Raw genomic sequence first — 25806 nt, forward strand, 5'->3', positions numbered from 1 at the left:
TATGTCAATTCATAGATTGGAAGATATTCGCCGTTTCTTGCACTTTGATGACAAGAGGACCAGAGCCTACCGACTGAAAACAAACCACATGGCAGCTCTCCGCTACATATGGGGCCTGTTCCTGGTCAACTGCAGGCAGAAATTCATCCTCGGTGATTGTGTTACAGTGGATGAACAACTTGTGCCTTTCAGAGGGAAGACCCAGCTTCTGCAGTATATGCAGAGCAAGCATACAAAAGTGATACAAGTGATACAAAAACTGCAATTTCTTAAAATTAATGAAAAAATAAATAAAAATGCAAAGGGCCTCATGTCACAAACATGTTTTATGAGGAATACCTCAAATATGAGAATGTTACAAATCTTAGTTTTAAAGATTTTGAAGAATAACAACCGAGTTTATAGCAAAATGCATTGTTTCTATTTGGGGTCATTTTTGACCCCACTCGTGGAAGAGTGTAGGTATTGGTAGGTTGTGCATCCAAGGGTTAATCCAACCTTAAAATGAAACCAACAGCCTTTGTGTTTTGAAACTAAACAGAGGAAGGAACAGCACCCAATTTTAACTGTGCATGTTGTTACTCAACAACACACACACAGACACAGACCCAGGGCAATTCTTCCTGGATCATTTATCAACATTCAAGCCAACACAGTCCGCATTGGTTATTCTTCTGGACCTCAGCGGATCCACCAAATTCATGTAAGTATATCAACCATTCACCGATTTATTTCTTTTCCTCAGACCACGCCGGTGTCGTGCCAAAGTAGGTATCCCCGACAGAATTTGTTTCCCCTGTGCTGGGAGCACACAGCAAGTACTGATGTTTTCATTTTGTGAAAAAGTGAAAAATTAGTATCATTACATTACCATTCATTTTGAGGGTTACAACAGAAAATTATATATTTATTGCTCACGGGGTATCAGATGGGATTATTTTAACAAACATTAACATTTTGGCTGATAACTATTTTTATTCTCCTGTAACTTTACTATATAAAGAGCTAAATCCTCCAAAGTTTCAGGAGTAATGCGTCATAATAAGAAGTGTTTGTGAAAAAAAAAAATCAGCAATGTGGGATACTGTTTGTCCGTGATTTACACAGGGGGAACAAATTGTGGCAGGATCAGCCTGATATTATTTGTATCCCACTATAACTTCGTTGTATAAAGAGCTAACATCTCAAAAATGTCAGGAGTAGTTAGTCATTATATACGGAGCCCCGCAGGGGACATGGGAGAAAAAAAAAATTAAGACAGACTTTTGATCTCGCAAAACTAACTCGGGATCTCGCAAAAGTTTTGCGAGATCTCGCAAAACAAACTCGGGATCTCGCAAAACTTTTGCGAGATCTCGCAAAACTTTTGCGAGATCTCGCAAAACTTTTGCGAGCTAACGGGAGGTCTCGAGCTATCGGGAGGTCGAGACCTACTACAGCCGGGAGGAACACCGCTTTCCTGGCACATCGTGCCTCGACCTCCCGGTCGGCTTCGAGCCAGCGTCCGAAGAATGCGGCTAAAACGTTTGCGAGATCTCGCAAAAGTTTTGCGAGATCCCGAGTTTGTTTTGCGAGATCCCGAGTTTGTTTTGCGAGATCCCGAGTTAGTTTTGCGAGATCTCGCAAAACAAACTCGGGATCTCGCAAAACTAACTCGGGATCTCGCAAAACTTTTGCGAGATCTCGCAAAAGTTTTAGCCGCATTCTTCCCATTAGCTTGAAGCTAATGGGAGGTCTCGAGCTATCGGGAGGTCGAGACCTACTACAGCCGGGAGGAACACCGCTTTCCCGGCACATCGTGCCTCGACCTCCCGGTCGGCTTCGAGCCAGCATCCGAAGAATGCGGCTAAAACGTTTGCGAGATCTCGCAAAAGTTTTGCGAGATCCCGAGTTAGTTTTGCGAGATCCCGAGTTTGTTTTGCGAGATCCCGAGTTAGTTTTGCGAGATCTTGCAAAACTTTTGCGAGATCCCGAGTTAGTTTTGCGAGATCTCGCAAAACTTTTGCGAGATCTCGCAAAAGTCCGTCTTAATTTTTTTTCTCCCATGTCCCCTGCGGGGCTCCGTAATTATAAGAAGTGTTTGTAAACTAAAAATCAACAATGTGGGATACTATTTGTCTGTGATTTGGACAGTCCAGCGTGTGCTCCCGATGCAGGGGAAACAAATTCTGTCGGGGATACCTAGTTTGGCACAACACCGGATCTGTTAATATCAACAACGCTGCAAACTCAGAATTGTACAGCTGATTCTTCCCTTCAGACCACGCCGGATCTGTTACTTCAGCACAATAAACACTGATTTTCCTTCAAAATCAGTTTACCAAGAGCCACAAAACCATTTCTGACTCGATTTTCTGAAATTCTGTCACTTAAACATCCTGACAGCACCAGGTGTTTTCTGTCGGACTTCCTCGTCCGAAATTACTCTTTTTACTGAGTCTGAGTCTCAGAAAGGGGAAGTGGCCGCACCCAAATGTTAACAACGCACTTTCTCAACCCGAAAAAGAAAGAAAAAGAGACTTCAAAGCCTCTCACACACCGCCTGCAGCCAACGGTGTTCCAGATCTACTGGCGTTTAGATCTACTGGCGTTTAGATCTACTGGCGTTTAGTAGTGTGTCACACAAACAGCAAATATTGTCAAAAAAAAGGAAGAAATCTTTGGGGGTGCTTTGATTCATTTTGGGGGTGCTGAAGCACCCTCAAAAATGGGCTAAAATCGCCCCTGATCCACAAGTTACAGTTGAAAACAATGACGTAAGAAACCGTCTGGAGTGATCTAAGTGCCGGTGTTCCAGATCTACTGGTGTTTAGATCAACTGGTGTTGGTCGAACAGATGTGTGGCAGTCTTGCGTTTCAGGAGCTGCTACCGATAAACCAGCAAAAAAAACGCCAAATGTATCATCTGTGACACTTGTGAGGTTATCTCGAACACACTCTGTCAGTCTTGATGCCGTTGAACAACAAAATGTTTACAAATGTTTCGAGTTTACCTGGTGATATCCTCATGCGCAACACGATCGCGAAAACAGCAAACAATTAACACCACGCCGATGTTGTTCACAGGACAGCAAGAGTAAACGATCGGGAGACTCTTGTCGTCGTTATCGTCCCCCTCACACGTTTTATTTCTCCGGTTTCAGCGTTTTTGTTGCACAACTAAAGTGAGCAGTTTACTTTGTGCACTAACATGGAGTCGAGTCAACCAGCGCCACCTCTGGCCAAGTGCCACAGCCTACAGCCAGATCAACTTGTGACACACATCTGCAGCACGTTTGAATTCGTTTCATGCACAACACATTTGTACCTTTCAATTGTCTCTGTCTGTGCGTCATGCTAATAAACCTTTGAAAAGAATGAAATGATATCATATATTTCCTATTGGCCTACATTTGTACAACATTCCAAATTATATATACAAAGTCATAGAAATCACCATCATGATTTTAATATTCTCTTTTTCCATAACAATGAAATACGCCTTGGACAAATATGACATATCAATATTTCATCAGTGTTGTCACATCACATCCTGTAAGCATCGTCTGCCTGTGTCTTTTCTCTGGAAATGAATATTTCCAGCCAATATAGGCAATCCATCAACATGGCTGGAGAGTTGGTGGTTATATACAGTCTGTATAAGTGTGGTTAATCTAATGAACATTTGTAAGGAGATGGCAGTTACTGTGAATTCACAGCAGTTACACAGTGATTAGTAATAAACAGAGCCAGTGAGAGTGAGTGGATTTAAGAAAGTCAGTGACTCAGGTGTGGCGATTGGTTTGTCATCTGTTTTTGGGACTGGAGGAGACGTAGAAATCTTTTGTTTTAAATCTTAGTTAGGAAGATTCCTGTTGTAAAACAAGCATTTTGTGTGAGAAATGCAAGAAGTACATCTGCAGAAAGCACACAGTTACATTCTGTCCATCATGTGGACAAAATTGAAAATGTTGAGCATTGAAAAACTGAGAACGTTGGGCAGGTTCAAAAGAAATATGTTTGTAAGAGCAAAAAACCAAATTGTTCCTAAAATACTTATGGAAAGTCTAACTGTTGTATGTCTGTGTTCTACATGTTTATCTGATGGGAAATAAAGTTGCTATTGTTTTATTGCAGTTTCTTGACAATTCTGAGTGGATCTACACAGTACGGGTCAAAATGACCCGCAACAAAATCAATGTCACTTTTTTGTTTTTCAACATAATACAAGCGTTAATTTCCAACACTTGCTTATGATCTTCAATTTGTAGCAGATCCACTATCACATAGCAGCTAGAGCAGTCTCCAATGCAGGTCAGTCCACTGCTGCCACCTGTGGCCAAATACCATAGCCTACTACTAGATTAACTTGTGACACATCTGCACCTGCTGCTATGATCACATTGAGTAGAGGCTGAGTGGCTGCACTTACCCACTTACATTCAGATCTACCCACAAACATGTTGAAAGATGCAATCCCAGCAATGTGGATTGTCAACACTAAAAACAATCAGTAAGCGAACACAACAGGGATCAATTTTTTCTGTTTATTTAGCAACCACAACATTTGTAGTCGCCTTCTGCAGAGGGGAAGTCCATCACTTGATGTTTACATGCGTCCTTTAGGTGCTCTAGTGTCTTTAAAGTGCAAAGGCATGCAGGTCACCTGAACTATAATTCCACTGTCGGTGCATCAAAGTGACATGTCACCCAGTGATGTTGAAGTAACCCAGTCAAGGTGCTTCCATCTGAGGTATTGATTTCGTTATCTTACCCATGCTAACGACATGTGATGTTACAACACTGATGAAATATTAGTGTGTCGATATTTGTTCACGACATTTTTCTTATGGGCAAAAGTATTGATATCATGATGAACAGGGGTGGTGATTCTTATGACTTTGTGTATATAATTTGGCATTTTGTAGAAATGTAGCCTGATAGTACATACATGATATCATTTCATTCTTTTCAAAGGTTTATTTGCATGACGCACAGACAGAGACAATTGAAAGGTACAAATGTGTTGTGCATGAAACGAATTCAAACGTGCTGCAGATGTGTGTCACAAGTTGATCTGGCTGTAGGCTGTGGCACTTGGCCAGAGGTGGCGCTGGTTGACTCGACTCCATGTTAGTGCACAAAGTAAACTGCTCGCTTTAGTTGTGAAGCAAAAACGCTGAAACCGGAGAAATAAAACGTGCGAGGGGGACGATAACGACGACAAGAGTCTCCCGATCGTTTACTCTTGCTGTCCTGTGAACAACATCGGCGTGGTGTTAATTGTTTGCTGTTTTCGCGATCGCGTAGCGCATGAGGATATCACCAGGTAAACTCGAAACATTTGTAAACATTTTGTTGTTCAACGGCATCAAGACTGACAGAGTGTGTTCGAGATAACCTCACAAGTGTCACAGATGACACATTTGGCGTTTTTTTGCTGGTTTGTCGGTAGCAGCTCCTGAAACGCAAGACTGCCACACATCTGTTCGACCAACACCAGTTGATCTAAACACCAGTAGATCTGGAACACCGGCACTTAGATCACTCCAGACGGTTTCTTACGTCATTGTTTTCAACTGTAACTTGTGGATCAGGGGCGATTTTAGCCCATTTTTGAGGGTGCTTCAGCACCCCCAAAATGAATCAAAGCACCCCCAAAGATTTCTTCCTTTTTTTTGACAATATTTGCTGTTTGTGTGACACACTACTAAAAATATAAAAAGCATTCAGTACTTGGTTGAGACGTAAGATTTTAACAACAAAAGTATACATAACCCCTCCCCCCTCCCAAAATGGTTTGTTCCAGCTCCCCTACTCTGGCTCTAGCGCCGTTGCTGCCAGAGCGATGGTGGCTGAGACGCAGCAGAGCGGAGGTGTTAGTGCCTGGCTTAAAACAGGACATATTAGCTGCATTTAACCTTCAGTTACTCTTTATATAGTTAGGTAGGAGTCAGACCATGTTTCATTTTAGCTGAAAAACATTACACCAGGTAACCTGCAGTGTTGAAAACGTGTTTTCCCACGATGTTTGCTACCCTATAATCCGCCCTGCTCTGTAGTAAAATCAGCGACATTTGACCCTGGTGTTGCTCCCATTGAAATTTATATAACCCATTTAAAATCTAAAACTTAAAATTGTCCGCAGCCTGCTGTTGTTACCACTGTCCTGTTTGAAATGGATACTAACTAGCTAACTGACTGAATGCCCATTAACCTTATAACTCCTGTTGTGTGTGTGTGTTTGTGTACAGAGAGACAGCCAGGTTCATAATGGATATGAGGAAGTTTTCTCAAAAAAAGGAGCCACATTCAGGTAAAAGTGTAAAATCAAATGATCCGTCAATCAAGAATAATGTTGGATCAGCTTTCAATGTGTATATCTTTTATTAGATGTTCATGTGGTTTTGTTATTTGCCTTTTGGTTGAAAGTACACTGAGAGGGGACTTTTTGTTAGTGATCTTAATAGTATTTTTCCATATTAATGCAAATTTTCATCTAATTGAATACAATCTATTTATGTATGATTGTCAGTCCAAAGAGGGAGAGAGGAAAGAGGGGAATGTGAGGAGAAAGTACAAAGACAGGAAGAACCGGGTAAGAAAACAGACCGGGAACAGTGACAGGCAAAACAGAAACTATTAAACTGACAAAAAGAAAAAGAAAAGATTTTATTCATACAATCTGGAAGTTGTGTTCTCCCCATATTAAAGCTGCTATACAAAATCTGCAAAACAAACTGGGAAACATTTTAGACCCTTTTTAACAACATTCCAACATAACATTATCATTGATCAGGGAGATTAAAATTAATGATATATTTTTATGTGGTTCAGCCACAACTCTACTGTTGTGTTAAAATGTACAAAACAGTGATGTCATGTTTTGTGACGAGGACCCAGGCACAGACAGACTTGATAAATTTAAGAATCTTATGATTTAATAAAGAAATTTGCAGACTTGCACGGAGATGGTAAAATTATGATGACTGATAACGGAGACAAAGACAACAGACGATGAGGACAGGGAGGAACAGGGGTTTAAATGCACCAAGGACACAGTTATAGTGATCTCGGGACAACTGGAGACATTTAAGGATGCAGGGACTGACAGAGACAGGGAAGAAGTCTCATTGTGACGTGTAAAGTTTATCTTGCCTGGCTGGGCAGCTCTCTGGGTGCTTAGCACCCCCAAAGCTCTGATCCTAGAATCGCCCCTGTTGTGGATCACAGCTGATCCGGATATGGAGCGGCGGAGCTCCCCTCAGACGCTACTAGTCGTTCTCTGATTCAGCAACGCGTAATTTACCCTATCTAATGATACTGAATTTCAAACCCATTACATGCACGCTCGCAGAAGGAGGAAAATGCCCTCTCTGCCTCACGCGGATCTTCGCCGGGTCTCGCACTGTACATTACCAAGCACCTAAATATAAGGAAACTCCGGAACAAAAAGCTATATAAGTCTGACCGTCTTATTTCTGCAGCCACTGTAAAACCATAAGGTGTTTCTTCCGTTTCACCACGACATATACATTTCATGTAAAGAAGATCCCCTGTACATGAGTATTCAATTTGGCACGATCCCGAAATGAGCATGCCTTTCTCTAGATACGGATGAAACTACTACAGCCCCTGCAGCATTATCATCAAAATTACAAAATTACTTCAACACAGTAAACCTTGACGTGCTTCAAACTAAGTTTCCCTCAAGCTCACGGCTGGCTTGAGTCTGTTAAATCATATGTCAACTCCCCGGACCTCTGCATCCGGTATTACTCTTTTTCTCACAAATAAGTATATCTCAAAATTATCCTCTGATCATAACCTATTTTAAACCAAGGTCCCAAGTCTTGGTAGATGGTCAATCTCCAGTACGGCCACGCCGGACCACCTACTGGACGTCTCCAGTAGGGAGGAAGTCTGCACTTCTGAACTTGACACTTATTAAACCATAAACTGACCAATAACTCTTATATTCTCTTATTCTTTAATCACACATTGGTCTCTTTTCTTTCTTATTTCCTTAAAACAACGCCTTGAGTTACTTTTAGCTCAGTATTGTTTCTTACGAGCCGACCTTGAATGCAACACTACTTAATACTTTCACATTGACTCAGGCAAAACTCAAAACAGAGATCAACGAGTAACTTCTTGACTACAATTTTAGAATTACATCCAATGCAGCACAATTTCAGTTTAAGAGGTTTGTGCTTACCTTTTTATATGGACCCACAGTAGTCAAGGAACCACCCGTGACGTCTGCCCGTCTGACCACCAATCCGGCTCGACCACCGTGGAAAGTAACACCGCTGAGACTACACTGCCCGCATCCTCCACCAAAGCTGTTGCGAAATCGATCAATGTAGAGCAGTGAGACAAACCACGGAGGCCCCAGAAAAGTGCAATTAAACGATGAATTTATTAACAGCCCGGAGAAAACATCAGCATATGTCTTCTGACCAAAATACATGTTGTGTGGATACTTATAAAGCAGTGGGGTACACGCCCCCCCATGGCGTCAATTACAGATTAAAATAGGTTCCAGACATTAGTCACAGTTAACCGTACATCTTGTACATCTTTAATAGCTATAAGCAGACATAGAACTTCTCTTTTCTATAACATCTTCCATACAAGGTAATAAACTTCGAGCCCTCAGGACCTCTGGGGCTAATTATATATTCTGGTCATCTGTTGCCAAGTAGAGTAAAATATAGTAAGACACCAAATGAGTTAAGGCCTCAGGCCTGACACATTCTTAGATTATATGTGTTATATGTATTTGTAAGCATGCATTGCAGTTATCCTTCTATGTTCCAGTTTCCCTCAGCATGTATCACCTGGACAGTCACGCCAGTGAAGCTTAAGACCCTTAATGAACCGAACATCAACTCGAAATAAGCACAAATATGCAATGTGTATGAAATACTTCTAACCGTACTTGTAATAAAAGTTAACATAATGGAAGGATCCTCAAATGGACATCTTCAATAAACAACTTTAATGCAATATCAATACTATGAGAAATATTATTAGATGAAATAATGCTGTAAAGAATGTTATCAATGCAGTTATAATGATGCAGATTATATGGCAGCAATAAAATAATTTCTGTATCTCCACAGAAATGGAGATACAATGAGATAATTATTATGTTCTATTGTTTAAACACAGAGCAATTGCTCAGTGTACAAGTCCCAAAAAACTCAGCAGCAGGGCGGTAACTACGGCAGAGGAGAAGGTCATATTAAGAACTAACAAATGAACACAATCAGCAAGTAAGCAATGCTTTTCAAATGCAGTGTATCAAAAAAGATTTTCTAAAACTCAGGGCTATTGATGTGAATCAAAGTCTGCATCTCTATGTGATTACTGTTTCAAGTCATGTTGGTTTAGGTGATGTTTTCTTCAGTAATAGTAAACAGTAAAAAAAGACTAAGCAAATCCAGTGGGTCAGATACTGAGATATGTGCTGCCACATCAAAGGCAAACTTTCCCTGTACAATCTAAGACAAAGTTCCAGAAAAAAAAAAAGACATTTTTAAAAAGAGCTATGATGTATCAAATTAGATTTAAGATGCTGAATTCTGTCAACATTGAGCAAAAACATTTTGTTCATTCAAAATGACCCAAAGTCTACGAAAATTGTGGTTGTTTGAAAACTGCTTAACTCCATTTACTCTTTAAACTCTCAGTAAAACAGGACAAGGAAGCTGCACATGAAGAAATGAAGGTTGAAAATAAAGCAACTGAACAAACTCCTGATACAAATGGTGAGTTAAAAAAAAAAAAAAAAAATCAAACAACAACAACAAAAATCAAACAAAATTACTCTGTGTTAACACAACTGGAAGGAGGGATGAGAATCGAGAACTGGTTTCCAGTAGTCCAATTCCCTGGGATTGTTAGTCTGCCTGCCCATCAATCACACTTATTGGTTCTTCTGCTCTCAATGCGAACAGCTGATATTACTTTGTGCATCGTATGAAAAGTATGAGATCCACTATTATTGGAGTTTATTCAGATCGTGGGCTTTGTATTTCAAAGCCCACCCTGCTACAATGACACACATTCTCACTGATATTTTGATACACCTGCCATTTCCTTACCAAGTCATTATTTCATGCCAATACCTTTATTTTGTGAAAGACAGGTTAGATTTGTAAATCTAAAATTAAAGCTCTCAAGTTGACCCAAGCAATTTAAACCTACAAAAATAATGTTAAAACTAGAGATGGACCGATCCGATATTACGTATCGGTATCGGTCCGATACTGACCTAAATTACTGGATCGGATATCGGAGAGAAATAAAAAATGTAATCCGATTCATTAAATATCAAAAAAGCACCTCACAAAACTTGGCGACATGGCGAGCCGGAGCAGTGTGGTCACGTGATAGAGCGGCTGTGTGTATTTGTAGCCTGCTAGCAAACATTTCATCTCCGAGGAAGTTATCTCAGAGAGAAGTAAAGCAAGTGTGTAAGTTCATCTCTGAATGTTTGTAAAGCATTCCCGCGTTAAGCTTAACAACCGATATATAGAGCGACTGCCTCTTCTCTCTCTCTCTCTCCTGCTGCTACTTCAATCATGAAACTGCTTAATGATCAGCTGATCGGCTTTTCTGTCGTGAGTCCGTCTCTCTTCTTTGTTTTTGGCCCACTTTGCACCAGAAAGAGGAAACCAGCGGCTGAACAACAGCAGCACTATTAAGCTTGATAAGCTGTTGTTAGAATTTATTTAATATTACTTTCTACACCAGGATCTTTTTCTATGCAGCTGACGGCTGGTAACTCTGCAGGGGCGGATCTAGCAAAGTTTAGCCAGGGGGGCCGATAGGGCATGAACAGGCAAAAGGGGGCACAAAGACATACTTTCTTTCTTATTCTCATTTAAAATATCTAGCTTTTAATTATTTAATAATTATCTGAATCTTACACCCAAAGTTTTAATCTGATGTAAAATGTATAGAAGTCCATTACTGTATATAGTAACTGTTAAGTCTAATATACCCTAGTACTTTTTAGTAGTAGTACTTTTTCCTTTGGGAAAGTACCATCTGTGAATTCTGCAATTCTGTTGAAGAAAGATGTTGAATCTATTTAATTATTCTTGAAAAATAATTTTTTTCTGTGAATTTTTTCCCCCCTGCATCAAATTAAAGTTGATTACATTGATTAAGCATCATGAGGAAGAGGGTGGTTCCCTATTTTCTTTTGCTGGGAGTTTGCAACCCTATTAGTTAGGTTGCTTAATATTTCTGCTAAGTACTCTTTAAAATACCAGAATAGGGAGGATGGGGTAGGTTTAACTTTATTAAATTGATCAGTGTTGCTGATCTATGAAATATTTTGGGTGCAGTGTGTTTTTTTTACATACAGGTATAACAGAATAGCTTTAGTGTTGTTGTTGTTTTTTAACTTGAGTATGAACTTATACAAAAAGCAGCAAGATATTAAAAAAACAGTTTTACTGATTAAAAAACACACTATATCGGATTCATATCGGTATCGGCAGATATCCAAATTTATGATATCGGTATCGGTATCGGACATAAAAAAGTGGTATCGTGCCATCTCTAGTTAAAACATTTTATTTTGATTAAGGAAACACAGTTCTTCAATACGAAACATGACTAAATTCTCTCTCCACGAAAGAAAGAAAGAAAGAAAGACTGACTGACTGACTGACTGACTGACTGACTGACTGGGCCTTTGTCCAGAAGAACATGAAATTAGAATAAAAATTGAGGGCAAAGCAGAACACAAGATGAAAGGAAATCATAATATAATTAAGATACAATGAACAATCTTGTCTTGATGCATGCTCAATCAGGAAATCCAAAAAACTTGATTCTGTTCATCTGGACGTCGCGTTTTCATTGAGAAAAACGTTTCATTACTCATCCAAGTGACTTCTTCATTCTCAGCTGAATGCAGGTTTCTCCAACTTAAAAAACACTACATTTGCATAATGACTGAAACTAGCACCACTGACTACAATATGCATATTGTAATGAAGACTGAGCAGTGATAATTGATGAAACCATGGTCAGACATGCAGTCAGCTGAGACAGATCGGGAGACATTGTAGCAAAGACTCCTGTAATACTTTAGTTTTCCTTCTTCAAGCTGACAACAGCAGGAAAGATCTTTGTTAAAACAGCATTTATAACTTTTAATTGACTGGCGTTCGTACATCAAGGTGTTGCACTAATGTGTTTACTACTTTGAGGAAACTGAATTCTGTCTATAATCAGATCTGCCTCCAACATTATGTTTAATTGGATATTATAAGTTCTTGACATAGATTTTTCATAAAACAGTTTTGAATAAATTACCAGATGTCAGTCATATTTTTGTTCATCTCTGTTCCTGGACTTTGTAAAGCAATTCTTACCAAAGGCCATTTGTGGACAGAGTATTTAAAACAGAAATGTACCCATGAAAAGAAATTAAATGTTTAAAACCGTGTAACCTTTGACTGAAAATAAATAAAAACTATTATACAATGGAATACAAGTTTTTGACCATGTTTCTGAATTTTAGGGCTTTTCAAACAACATTTTTAAAGATGTAATATCTCCCACAAAGATACAAAACAGAAATGATAAAAGCTGTCATCGACCCTGAGTTTTTTGTCTGAGTTTGGAGTTTTTGTATTTAAATTTTTACCTTTTCCTGTATATATATTGTTCTGAGTTTTGGGGGTCTGTATTACATTTAACAAGGTTTAGCTTTAGTTTTGCCTTTAGTTTTTCTGATTTAGTTTTCTTTGTGATTATAGATTTGTTCCAAAGTTAAATAATTTCTTTCTACCTCCAATATGTATTTTGTGGTTGTACATAACAGAACAATGCTTAAATAATAAGGGATCTTTGACACATTTCATTGTATTCTAAAGAAAACTATGAATAATTTTGGTTGTTGAAATAACTTTTTTTTTTTTGCCAGATAAGAAGTCGTCTTGTAATAAATCTTTTCCATCACTAGCAACCTGCTGGGGAATTCTGTTACTAATTATGGTCCTTCGATTCTACTGTGAGTATAACTTTAAAACTTACACTTTGGTCTGACGTGTGTAAGGACAAAGTAGTGTGATGTTTTATATTTGATTGTGTTTTTTAAACAGTTATTGTTACACTAATTTACAAGAAACATATAAATATATTCAAACCAAAAACCAACTGCTGTTCTTTGTGACCTTATAGTCTCCACAGTTTTAGAAAAACGGATCGCAAACTTGAGTGAAGAGACACAGATGCTCAAAAAGAAGAATGAGGAGCTGGAGAACCTGACACGAGACTCGGAAAAACAACTTGCAGAAAACCAGGAGCTCAAAAAGAAAAATGAGGATCTGGAGACAGAAAAGAAAAACCTAACAGAACAAATACAACAGATGACGACACAATGGAAAGAGCTCAATGTTAGTCGAGCTCAGTGGAGCATTGATGCCTACTGTACCAAAGAAAAAATCTGTTTTTTCCCACAGTATATGTGTATGTTCCAAATATGTTTGTACAAAATTACCTAATTTAACATAGATATGCACTGATGTTGTTTATTAACCGTTCTCTATTCTTGCAGGCAGAAAATGTAATAATTGTGAGGATGGCTGGTTATATGCTAACTCCAGCTGCTATGCAGTTAATGATCCTGACCGTGATCAACGGAAAACCTGGGAAGAAGCTCAAGAAAACTGCAGAGGAAAGAGTTCAGATTTAGCTGTTGTTATTAATGAAGAAGAAAAGGTACTGAGGAAATTGTGGGACACTTTATTACAGACTTCATGAAATAAAAATAATTTCTTTAGATTGAAAGCTTTCTTAGAGCAAATTGTTTAAATATCTCTGACAACTTTCTCTTTGTCCTCAGAAAACTGTCAGTGAAAATAGTTGGAAATATGATGAAAACAAAGGATACTGGATTGGTCTGAGAGTTGAAGATGGGAAATGGAAGTGGCTGGATGGAAGAGATGCGGCTAATAGGTAAGAGACACTTTAAATCAATACAAATGTCAAGTATTTCCCAAATCTGTGATAAATCAATTACAGTGTACCAGTGTCCATCAGCCTTGAGCAGAATTGTTGTTTTCCTCAGCGCCTGGATCAACCAGCCTCCTTCTGATGGTCACTGTGCAATCTCTGTCCTAGACGAAGGATTTAAATCAGTGAGCTGTAATGAGAAGAACCGATGGATCTGCAAAAAGAAAGCTTTGTCTGTTTGAATACTGCAGTAAAACTTCAGGGGACTTTTGGATAGTCTCAGTCTCAAAATATAATATTAATGATGATATTAATAACTGGTCAACAGAGGGCACTGCATTACTTCAGATCAAACAGTTGTTCCCTGAAGTATCTGCACTGAGATTTTTTCATGTTGCAATGATAGTTATTGTTAAGCTATGTTATATTAAAGACAAATGTTTTAGTCAAGCCAAGAACAACACTGTTCAAACTGCTGTAACATGTAGAAGAAGGACAGCTGGCCTCTACATTTGGACTTTGTTAATCAGTCACAGTGTCAACATCAGCTACAGAGCAGCAGAGAAGAACAGGAAGTTCAGCTTATAATATCATGTTGTGTATTTTGCATATTGTTATCATATCAGCTTCACTTTTTTTTAGTGTTGTTAGTAAAGTTTTGATTTTATTCATTTACATTGATTGAAATGAAATTATGGATCCATCCTGCTTTGTATCACCAGCTCAGCCTGGTGGTGGTGCTGTAAGGGTTTGGGGGGTATTTTCTTGGCACACTTTGGGTCATTTATGCCAGCATAAATAAAAATGGCACAGTCCACCTGTGTATTATTGTTGAACATGTCCATCTCTTCATACCCACAATTCCTTTGGCTGATTCCAGCCAGATAAAACACTATGTGAGTTTACTATAGTCAAACTGCCTCCACAGTCACCAGATTTCAGTCCAGTATCAACCTTTCAAAAAGATTTTGAAAATATGTTTTTTTATTTGGAATTTGAAAAAGCTTTTATAAAGGAGTTAAATGTTAAATGTTTTTATTCAGAGGTTAATTTTTTTTAATAAATTTTTGATTTAAGTATTTATTCATGGATGAATAATTCATTTTGAAATATTGATTTATAAATAGTGTTTTTATTCTAAATTAAATTATAAAAAAAATAACTTACTTTATTAATGTTTAAATAAATAGAATAATTTAAAACCCATTCATAAATTAATTTACAGATGCACATTATATTACACAATATTATTATTTAGCACAGGAGTCTTTATTTCTCTTGTGGTTCTACATAAAAATAGCAAAAAGTATGTGGAAGTAGTCAAAGGCCAAAAAATGTGTGGAGCGCTATTTTGTGAATGCTAGCTTGAATTTACATTTAAATGCTGTGTAACATTCACACAATAATGTTCATGTTTCTCTTTATTATTCTAGTTGCTTCTGCATGTTTTTGTGGCTTTTAACCGCTTCCACATACTTTGTGCTAATTTCATGAAGGACCACAAGAGTCTCGCACATCGAAATAAAGAATCCTGCTCTTCACAGCATTAACACAACTAAATCTAAAGCTGACTAAGCTGACTAAAGTTATCATGTTTTTAATTGGTGAGAGCTGCTCCACTTGGTTTAAAAAGTGTCTTAATTGCCTTGACACATGTATTCTCTTCCCCACAAGCATCAACATTTTGTGATTTTTTTCATGAAAAATAGGGAGTATGGGAGTTGGTTTCCTTATTTTGAGGCTCAGTTTGAACTTAAGCAGGTTGTCTTGACTATATATATACATGTCTAAATGCAATGAGTTGATGCCTTGTGGTTGGCTCATTAGTTCTGTGTGGTGTGGGGAATTCACATCATGGATTTCCAGCTGGCAAATCTGCAGCAAGTGTAAGATGTTATCATAATAATAGTAATCTCATGAATATTTCTTGGACCTTGTTGAAGAATTAAGGGAGTTATAAAGGCAAAGCCAATGTCATCTCAGTACAAGCATCGCTTGCCTAATAAAGTGTCCAGTGAGTGTATATGTCAAAAGCAGAGGTTCGTTAGAAGAGACAGAGTTACACTGATGAAGCAGCAGTTTATTATGATGCTTTGTGGTATTTCTCAGTGTACGAGCCACGAGAAGTGTCTAGTGACTTGTAGATAAGAACACTCCGTCTTCAGTGTGAAGCCATAAAAGAATGTAAGATTCAACACATCTCACATTCTCACGCAAAAACAAGCTTATTGCTATTATGATAATTATTATTTTCTATGGTTTAAACACAGTGCTCAGTGTACAAGTCCCAAAAAACTCAGCCAAGTCTGCATCTATATGTGATTACTGTTTCAAGTCATGTTAGTTTAGGTGATGTTTTCTTCAGTAATAGTAAACAGTAAAAAAAGACTGTAAGCAAATCCAGTGGGTCAGATACTGAGATATGTGCTGCCACATCAAAGGCAAACTTTCCCTGTACAATCTAAGGCAAAGTTCCAGAGAAAAAATACATTTTTAAAAGGAGCTATGATGTATCAAATTAGATTTAAGATGCTGAATTCTGTCAACATTGAGCAAAAACATTTTGTTCATTCAAAATGACCCAAAGTCTACAAAAATTGTGGTTATTTGAAAACTGCTTAACTCCAATTACCCTTTAAACTCTCAGTAAAACAGGACAAGGAAGCTGCACATGAAGAAATGAAGGTTGAAAATAAAGCAACTGAACAAACTCCTGATACAAATGGTGAGTTGTATAATAGAAAAAACCAAAAAACTACAACTAAAAATTTTTTAAAAAATTACTGTTAAAACAACTGGAAGGAGGGATGGGGATCGAGAACTGGTTCCCAGTAGTCCAATTCCCCGGGATTGTTAGTCTGCCTGCCCATCAATCACACTTATCGGTTCTTCTGCTCTTGATATGATCAGCTGATATTACTTTGTGCATCGTATGAAAAGCATGAGATCCACAATTATTGGAGTTTATTCAGATCGTGGGCTTTGTATTTCAAATTTACACTCTTTCACATATGTAATTTCCCAAGCATGTGTATTTGATATCTCTTCAACCTTAATTATTTCTTGAGTTGTAATGATCTAATAAAAAACTGACAATGTGTATAACTACATAAAATTTGAGTTTAGGCCAGAAACATAGAACTAAACCAGCAGGAAATGTGGTTGTAGGTGGGAGGGTGACATTCTACTCAGTCTTTAGTAAGCCCCAGTCAACATGAGTGTAACACTCGTTACCACAACCCTGGCATGACACACACTCAGAGACCATTGGATGAGTTTGAGTGCACTTTTATTAACAGTGTTGAGAGCTGGAGGCTCTGTGGAATCTGTAGCTTCAGCTCAGCTCTTGTCTGCCTCTGCTCCTCCAGCCCTCGGCAGCTATTAGAAATATGGAAGTCTTGGTTAGCATGATGAAAATCAGCTGTGCCAGCCAGCCTTGCTTGGCACTGTCCCATGAACCCACATCTCTACCCTCCCTGCAGGATAGCCTCAAACCACACCCTCCTACAACAAGGCATTATTTCATACCAAGACCTTTATTTTGTGAAAGACAGGTTAGATTTGTAAATCTAAAATTAAAGCTCTCAAGTTGACCCAAGCAATTTAAACCTAAAAGAATAATGTTAAAACATTTTATTTTAATTAAGGAAACACAGTTCTTCAATACGAAATATGACAAAATTCTCTCCCCTCCCGGTTAAAGAAAGAAAGAAAGAAAGAAAGAAAGAAAGAAAGAAAGAAAGAAAGAAAGAAAGAAAGAAAGAAAGAAAGAAAGAAAGAAAGAAAGAAAGAAAGAAAGACTTTTAACAACACATCTATTCCCAATAAATAAACATTAAGACATCACAAGTTTTTTCACAAAGGGGAAAAAAACAAAAAACAAAACTGTCACATGAACATAGGGCTGAATTACAAATGGCCATCTATAACAGAACACACCACATTCTTAAAACACCACAGAGAAGAAAAATATGTTAAATTATCCATCAATGAGTAAAACTGAAACTCTGCTTGAACTCTATATTTAACCAGCAAAATGAAAATAGTATCAACCCTCTTCTTTGAAATATTATCAATTAGGGCAGGGCAATATGGCCAAAAATATATATCACGATATATATTTGAAAATTTGCGATAACAATATAACTGACGATATAATTTCTTCGAGACAAAATATAACTCCACAACTTTACTAGCACAGAAAACCCCCATCCATTTATTTTCACTTAAACAAGCAGCTGTTTTTATGTGCATTAAACCTATATAAAAATGTAACAGTGCAAATGCAAATTCCTTGCTGAAGGTTTAACTTCATAAGCCCCAACGCTCCCTGATAGTGGGCCAAAGGGCAGGAGATCAGGTAGGCTTGGGGCTGAAGAGGTTAACCAAAAGGCATTTCCAGTAGAAATGGGCTGACATATCCTGAGCATAACCATGTATAATATCCACTGAAGTTAAAAAGAGGTGCTTTGCAACATTACACTGCAGTGTGCCAAATAAAAAAGTCAAATATGTATTTTTTGGACCATAAATTGCACGGGATTATAAGGCACATTAAGCGAAACAAAGCAGTCAGATAAATCAAACTTTATTCAACTCAATCTTCTTGCTTCCTCCACTTCCGTACTATTGATTCATTAATGCTGTATTCTATCACAGCTGCTCTATTCCCATGTTGTCGCAGTATAGTATAGTTTAATGCTCTCATATCTTCAGCATCTTAAGTAGATTATACTGCACAGTTTTCTCATCAATAAAAGAATATTTACTGCATCAGTTTGTCTTCATTTCATCTGAAACACACAAGGATCAAATCTTTGACTTTATTTTTGGGATATTTTCCTTAAATATAACTAAAGCTTTCACACAGGGGTCATAAATGATATGAAATAGAAATAAATAACTTGAATTTTGACTGAAATATCATATTTGATTCCACCACTGAGCTTTCTTTTTCCAAAAATGCTGTGTATATAGTAAAATATCAATAATGTCACTCCTGTTACATTTGTACCATCAAACTGAAATGAGACTAGTGTCAGCAGCTACACTAGCAAACTGTTTTACAAGCTAAACTTAGCATCATTGTTGTCTAAGGGGACTCAGCGCATGGCTGTAATGTTCTCCCATCACACAGAGCTGAAACGATAGTTTTCACATAGAAAACAGTTTAACTAAGAACTGGGTACTTTTCTGTTGAATCGTTTTCATGATGTTCGTTTGTCGGCTGCGTTCAGACAGGATGGAAATAAAGGTTTAAAAAGACCTCGAGTCCTTTTTCATGTACTCGTGGTGGCTGCAATTACTCAAACCTTCAAAACACAAAACTAAAATGTTGCCAACTGATTTGGTAAAGAGAATTATCCAAAGCAGACTTCAGGTTTACCATCACTTCTCATATTCTCTTGATCTTACACATAACCAGATATGAGTCCGAGTGCTCTGTCATGTGGATAGTAAACTTTTCCAAGTCCTAACAAGAAGAAAATCTAAAGGTTTCCATCGAATGAAACTAAAAACTGAAAATAAATAGAGGAGCGCTCTCTCCTTCCTATGACGTCGAGCAGAACAAACCCACGCTGACACCTGGCAAAGGTGGACTTCTCCGTCAACACGGGCAACAAGCTCGCATCCGGCTGCCGTGGCAACACCGTTCACCGTGTGATCACTGGGACAGGTATGTCTTATATCAACATCATCACCTGCAGCACATCCAACATTTACTTACTTTCAGTGAAATTTAGTGGTGACTTTAAAATCATTTTATTTGTCTTGAGCCTCCATCTTTGGAACTGGTGCTGTGTGAGACTCTGAAAGCAAGTTTTGCACTTTTAGAGGAGATGCACTAAAACTGTAATATCATTTTTAAAAAATACGCTGAAGCTAAACAAACAAAGAATAAAATAAAAACTATTTGTTCTCTATGATTGGAACTGACATGTGAAATGTGTCAGGTTGCGTCTTCATCATCACTGATTTGTTTGGAGGAGTCAAGCTTGAACCCTCTTTTGTTTGAATTATAATAATTACAACATTATTCAAATAACATTGAAGTGGTCGGGCAGAGAATCAGTGCTGTATCCATGCAAACACATGCACAGCAAGCAAACTCGCAAACCTTGGCTTTGGATTCAAATGAAGACACAAACATTTCCAAGTGCGTCCATCTTTGCTGATGATGCAGCAGACACGCTGAACTCCAGTCAGGAGGAGAAGCATGTTCTTCCACTCACAGAGACTGAAGCCTGAAACCAAACGGCCCGTTTCCTGTGTTTAACCTCAGTCCTAGTTTCATGATTCGACCCCTGTGACATTGTTTAGCTCCAATTCACAGCCCGTTCTGCCAGACGTTAGTCTGTTTGCATCTGTAATAACTTTGAATAAGTCAGCTTCAGTTAAATGACTCTGAGCATCTTTAATCAAATGCACTTTAATGAACACTGGGCTTCTTTCTAAAACCACTTTTACAAAGTCTCTGATAGATGTGGGAGGAGGAGCGAGAATGACATATATATCAGATGAAGAGTTCTGACTGTGTCACAGCTTAACAGACGTCTCATCGTGTCAGGTATGTTATGCATATGTTTGTTTTGGTTTATTTGATAATCTCACACATTCATTATCTGGTATTCTAATAAACAAAATGATGATAATTGAATAAAGACAACACTTTTTAAAGTTGAACGTTTCAAATGTTAAATATGTTTGATAGTTTTGTTTGAATCATTAGATTAGGATAGAAATGGAGTGAATGAGAGAGACATCTGCCTATTTGTTGATGCTGGTTTAAGTGTTATGATTAATAATGACAGAGCAGCTGCAGATGAAATTCATGAGGATGTTCTTCACAATTTTTCAGCTCTCAGCCATGAAGGGGTGTGGACTGATCCTCCTGCTGCTCTCAGGTCTGTAAACTCATCTCAGTCGCCTCATTTATAGTTTGAATAAAACTTTTGATATCAGAAAATCAAAGAAAGCACAAACTGAACTGCTCCATAGTGATTATTTTAAAGGTGTCTGTAAACAAGCTTCAAGCAGTCACAGAAACACTCGTACAATCTCCAAAGATCTTTGTCATGTCAACTAAACTTCTAAAGGTTTCTTTGGGTCCAGTTAAAAGTTTGATTGACAGTTTAATAGTCGGTAGTTTGTAACAGTTTGTATAAAGTGAAGTAAAAGAGTAAAAAAAGAAAGACAGGAGGGAAGAGAGAGTGCATGAACGTGGCTCTGTTTGTGTGCACTGCTGAGAAAAACACGTCTTTATTTTATTTTATGTGTAGAAATCTGACTGAAAGCCTGCTGCAAAGCCGTCAGCTCGCTGAAAAAGATCCTGACTGCTTTTACCATGTCCGTGTGCACATGTTGTTTAGCTTTGAGCCTCGACAACTAACACGTTGTTTTCCTTTATTGTGCACACTGAAGAGGAAAAATCATCCAAATACATGTGCAATAAGGCCAGAGTGAAAAACAAACTTAACACTGTTAAAGCAGCTTTTTAACCTGATGTGTGAGTTTTGCCCTGGAGCGGGAAACCAGTGTGTAGGTGTCCACAGGCATTGTAAAACACATTTTAACCAGTATACGAGTTGCAGATACTTTGAAGGACACATATATTAACAGACCACAACACTGTTCAAATCTCTGTAAATTTTCCTGATGAGTAAAATCGAGCTGAGATGAGTCTGTGACCGCGCTGACTGACTTGTGTCCTCTCTCAGGTTACGTGATGGTCTGCCATTTTCAGTCTGATCAGTTAGTCAGACAGCTCCACCTCGTTGACATGCAGAAGTCCTGGGACAACGCTCAGCAATACTGCAGAGATGAGTACATTGACCTCGCCACCGTTAACAGCTCAGCTCTCATCCAGGAAGCCCAGAAGTGGTCGGGGAGCACAAAGGTGTGGATTGGACTCTCAAAGAGCGGCTGGAAATGGTCTCGCCTCGGTCCAGTTCATTCATCCTAGTTTCATTCCTGGTCCCCGGGACAGCCAGGGACTGGGGAGTGTGTTACAATATCTAGTAATGGATCATGGTCCACAAGACAGTGCTCAGAAAAACATAGCTTTTTCTGCTTTAATGGTGAGTGTTTTGGACTTTGGAACCAGGGTTTGACAAACTGAACATTTGAGCTGCAGGTCTGAATCCGTCTGATCTTTTGTCTTTCAGGCATGAGTGACATTATCGTCCCGGTGTCGACCTTGATGACCTGGCCTGATGCTCAGTCTTACTGCAGACAGACATACATAGACCTGAGCAGCATGATTGATTCAGATTTTAACACCAAGGTTGCTAACATGTTGACATCTTCTAATCAGGCCTGGATTGGACTGTATAGAAATTACTGGACGTGGTCAAACTCGAGCACAGCCTCAAACCTGCCGTGGGCGCCCGGGCAGCCTGATGACACTCAAAACTGTGCCACAATGGATGCATCAACGGGCTCCTTCTACAGTCATAATTGTAATGAACAACGCCCCTTCCTCTGCTCCAGAGGTGAGTCTGTCCTCTGTGTTTCTGCACGGTCTGGTCCTCCTGGGCTCATCTGGACACTCTTGGCACAACACTGTTGATCCTTTGGGTGGCGCTGTCATTTGGTGTTCACTCTCTCTGTGGTAGAGTATCACTTCCTGTTCTTGTTCCAACACAGGAACAGGAAGTAGTAGTTGAGTAGCTTATCTGCATACCAATTTAATTAAAAACCTTTAGATAACTTCTGTTTTCATAGTATAATCTTCATGTGCAGCATGGCCTGTTCACCTGTCCCTCGTGCACTTTCCTGCTCATTGTGTCAGATGTTTAGTTACTCCTCAGCCTCCTTTAGCAGTAGTGATACTTGTAACAAATGTAGCATATTTGCACCTCTAGAGGCCAGGATTACTGAATTGGAGACTCGGCTTCGCACCCTGGAGTCACCCGTAGCTAGCCAGACCCCTGTAGCCGGTGTAGCTGAAGATAGTGTAGCTGTTCCCCGGCAGACCCTAAGCAGCTGGGGAAAGAGAGCGGCTGGGTGACAGTGAGGAGGAAGCATAGTGTTAAACAGAAGCCCCAGGTACACCACCAACCTGTTCATGTGTCTAACCGTTTTTCCCCACTCAGCGAAACACCTGCCGGGGGTCAAACTCTGGTAATTGGTGATTCTGTTCTCAGACATGTGAAGCTAGGGACACCGGCAACCATAGTCAGTTGTCTTCCAGGTGCCAGAGCAGGCGACATTGAAGGGAAATTTAAAGCTGCTGGCTAAGGGTAAACGCAAATTAAGTAAAATCATAATTCACGTCGACAGTAATGACACCTGGTTACGCCAATCGGAGGTCACTAAAATCAATATTGAATCGGTGTGTAACTTTGCCAAAACAATGTCGGACTCTGTAGTTTCTCTGGTCCCCTCCCCAACCAGACCAATCAGTTGTTGTGATTTGGCGCTGTATATATAAAATTGAATTGAAATTCGGCCTTTTCTTTCTCTGCAGATGTCAAATCTTCTCGAGCCTTGAGGTCAGTGAAGGTTCAGCTGAGGGCAGGATCTGCAGACCTGAACGACCCCACAGTGCAAGAATCCATCCTGCAGCAGGTCAGAGGACACACAGGCCCCGATACAAGGAACAGACTGCTATGACTACTGTGAAATGATAGAGAGCAGTGAGTCTGTGCAGTCCAGGTTCAGGGAAACGTGACAGCACACAGCTGCAGACATACGGGGCTCATTTAATGGAATCCCATCGATTTTTGTTATTTATCTTTTTTTCATTCTTAACTTGAAGAAGTCATTTAATTTCAGATTACTGTGAGGAGACGAAGTGACCCAATGACAGGCAATAAGGCCTAATAACAAACTTCAGTTTCATCACCAGCCAGTTCATTTAGTAATTTCCCCCAGGAACAGCACGAACAACATTTTCTGCTCACTACGGAAACAACGGCTGATTAATGAGGAGCTTCTGTTAATGTGTGAAAACTGTGTTTCAGGTGAGGGAGAAGCTGCTGGAGCAAGGGATCAGAGAAGAGGTGAAGCTGAGGTGGAAGACGCAGCCTGATGGGAAGATTTTCCACAGAGAGGAGGAGACAGCCGGTTACTGTGAGAAGGAAGACTGTGGGTCAGTTTAGTCTGAACGTTATTGGCTGATGTTCCTCAGATGATCTGCTGTGTAATTCAACTAATTTCCATCTCTATACTCTGACTGCTGGACTATAATAGCGTAGCTTTGCATGACTGATAGTTGGAAATAATCCTTATTTATCCTAAGCTCAGATTAAAGAGTGTCTGATGAGCTGCTTTATGCCTCTTTGTTTCTTCTGATTGGTGAAGCTAAAGTTTGCAGGTGAGCAGGTCATATTTTTGTTCATCTCTGTTCCTGGACTTTGTAAAGCAATTCTTACCAAAGGCCATTTGTGGACAGAGCATTTAAAATAGAAATGTACCCATGCAAAGTAACTAAATGTTAAAACTGTGTAACCTTTGACTGAAAATAAATAAAAATATTATACAATGGGATACAAGTTTTTGACCATGTTTATGAATTTTAGCTTTTTTCAAACAACATTTTTTAAGATGTAATATCTCCCACAAAGATACAAAACATAGAAATGACAAAAGCTGTCATCGACCCTGAGTTTTTTGTCTGAGTTTGGAGTTTTTGTATTTACATTTTTGCCTTTTTCTGTACATATAGTGTTCTGAGTTTTGGGGGTCAAGGTTTAACAAGGTTTAGCTTTAGTTTTGCCTTTAGGTTTTCTGATTTAGTTTTCTTTGTGATTATTTGATTTTGATTTTGATATACCTTTATTAGTCCCACAAGGGGAAATTTCATAAGGCTGCCGACCTAATGCACGCAATGGCGGCGCCATCTTACCCTCCGACCATACATACATTACACAAAACATCACATGGGGAAGACAGGTCAGAGAGGTATAACAATGGAAAATGCACCACATGAGGAAAGATAAGGAGAAAAAAAAAACTCCCCCCAGACTGAGCTCCAACAGGGAGATCAGTTTGAGAACAGAAAAAAACACCTCTGCACATGAAAAAACTCTTAATACACCAAAGAAACACATGACAAGCAACAGGGGTGGGTAAATGGTGCAGCATCGGAAGGGAATAAGCGTCGAAGGCGTTTGTAAAGGGAGGTGGGATGAGTGTGTGCATATCAGTGTATATGGATGTGTGTGCATGTCCAGAGTTCAGCTGAGACAGTGTCCTTCGCCCTGCTAGGCTAAGTAAACAGTCTTCCAGCCAACCCAGGTGGCCTTGCATGGAATGGGAAGAACAGTCTAAACACAGTCGTTATCAGGGTGTTGTTGTTCAACTCCAGCCTCGAGACCACAGCTGGCGCCAAAGGGGTATCCACATGAAGTGATGGTGCTTTTTACTTTAGTGCGAACAGCTCATATGAATTTCAAAGCAGTTCTACAGTCCAACACTGGTCTCTCAATCCCCCGTTGGAGAGCCGCGAGCTTCGTCATACTTGCGTTCTGTGATGTTGTCGTTTCTTGTGCTCAAGGAGCCGATTCTGAGAACTCACGGCAGTGTGCCTCCCCGAGATTTATTCAATTATCATCATTTTGTTTATTAGAATACCAGATAATGAATGTGTGAGATTATCAAATAAACCAAAACAAACATATGCATAACATACCTGACACGATGAGAAAGCAGCCCAGTGTTCATTAAAGTGCATTTGATTAAAGATGCTCAGAGTCATTTAACTGAAGCTGACTTATTCAAAGTTATTACAGATGCAAACAGACTAACGTCTGGCAGAACGGGCTGTGAATTGGAGCTAAACAATGTCACAGGGGTCGAATCATGAAACTAGGACTGAGGTTAAACACAGGAAACGGG

At 39.1% G+C, this 25806-nt stretch overlaps 2 protein-coding genes and 1 long non-coding RNA gene across 6 annotated transcripts in view; 2 read left to right on the forward strand and 1 right to left on the reverse strand.

The window, feature by feature from the left end:
• Positions 1 to 11579, reverse strand: part of LOC146508724 (uncharacterized) — a 376303-nt gene extending 364724 nt beyond the window's left edge. For both annotated transcript variants that reach the window (XR_014876952.1, XR_014876951.1), the window contains exon 1: positions 10212 to 11579. This is a non-coding gene — a long non-coding RNA (uncharacterized LOC146508724). The remainder of the gene's footprint in view (positions 1 to 10211) is intronic.
• LOC146508744 (uncharacterized) lies at positions 383 to 14780 on the forward strand. 2 transcript variants are annotated; one of them, XM_085178164.1, is made up of 8 exons: positions 383 to 703; positions 6234 to 6295; positions 9678 to 9755; positions 12935 to 13021; positions 13192 to 13479; positions 13568 to 13731; positions 13856 to 13968; positions 14081 to 14780. In XM_085178164.1, exons 1-8 carry the CDS (start codon positions 573 to 575, stop codon positions 14205 to 14207), a joined length of 1050 nt encoding a protein of 349 aa, XP_085034290.1. In that variant the 5' UTR covers positions 383 to 572; the 3' UTR covers positions 14208 to 14780. The 2 variants fall into 2 exon arrangements, with proteins under 2 accessions (XP_085034290.1, XP_085034291.1); XM_085178165.1 differs by having other exon boundaries at positions 13192 to 13477; positions 13572 to 13731.
• A 1487-nt stretch (positions 14781 to 16267) lies between these two features.
• LOC146508745 (putative C-type lectin domain family 20 member A) lies at positions 16268 to 24643 on the forward strand. 2 transcript variants are annotated; one of them, XM_085178735.1, is made up of 6 exons: positions 16268 to 18268; positions 18346 to 20870; positions 21684 to 22043; positions 22131 to 22457; positions 23435 to 23535; positions 23931 to 24643. In XM_085178735.1, the coding sequence occupies exons 4-6, from the start codon at positions 22133 to 22135 to the stop codon at positions 24066 to 24068; spliced, it is 564 nt and encodes a 187-aa protein (XP_085034861.1). In that variant the 5' UTR covers positions 16268 to 18268; positions 18346 to 20870; positions 21684 to 22043; positions 22131 to 22132; the 3' UTR covers positions 24069 to 24643. The 2 variants fall into 2 exon arrangements, with proteins under 2 accessions (XP_085034861.1, XP_085034860.1); XM_085178734.1 differs by having other exon boundaries at positions 16268 to 20870.
• The last annotated feature ends 1163 nt before the right edge of the window (positions 24644 to 25806 follow it).

This window comes from Neolamprologus multifasciatus, chromosome 11, assembly GCF_963576455.1.
Source record: "Neolamprologus multifasciatus chromosome 11, fNeoMul1.2, whole genome shotgun sequence".
NCBI classification, from domain to species: Eukaryota; Metazoa; Chordata; class Actinopteri; order Cichliformes; family Cichlidae; genus Neolamprologus; species Neolamprologus multifasciatus.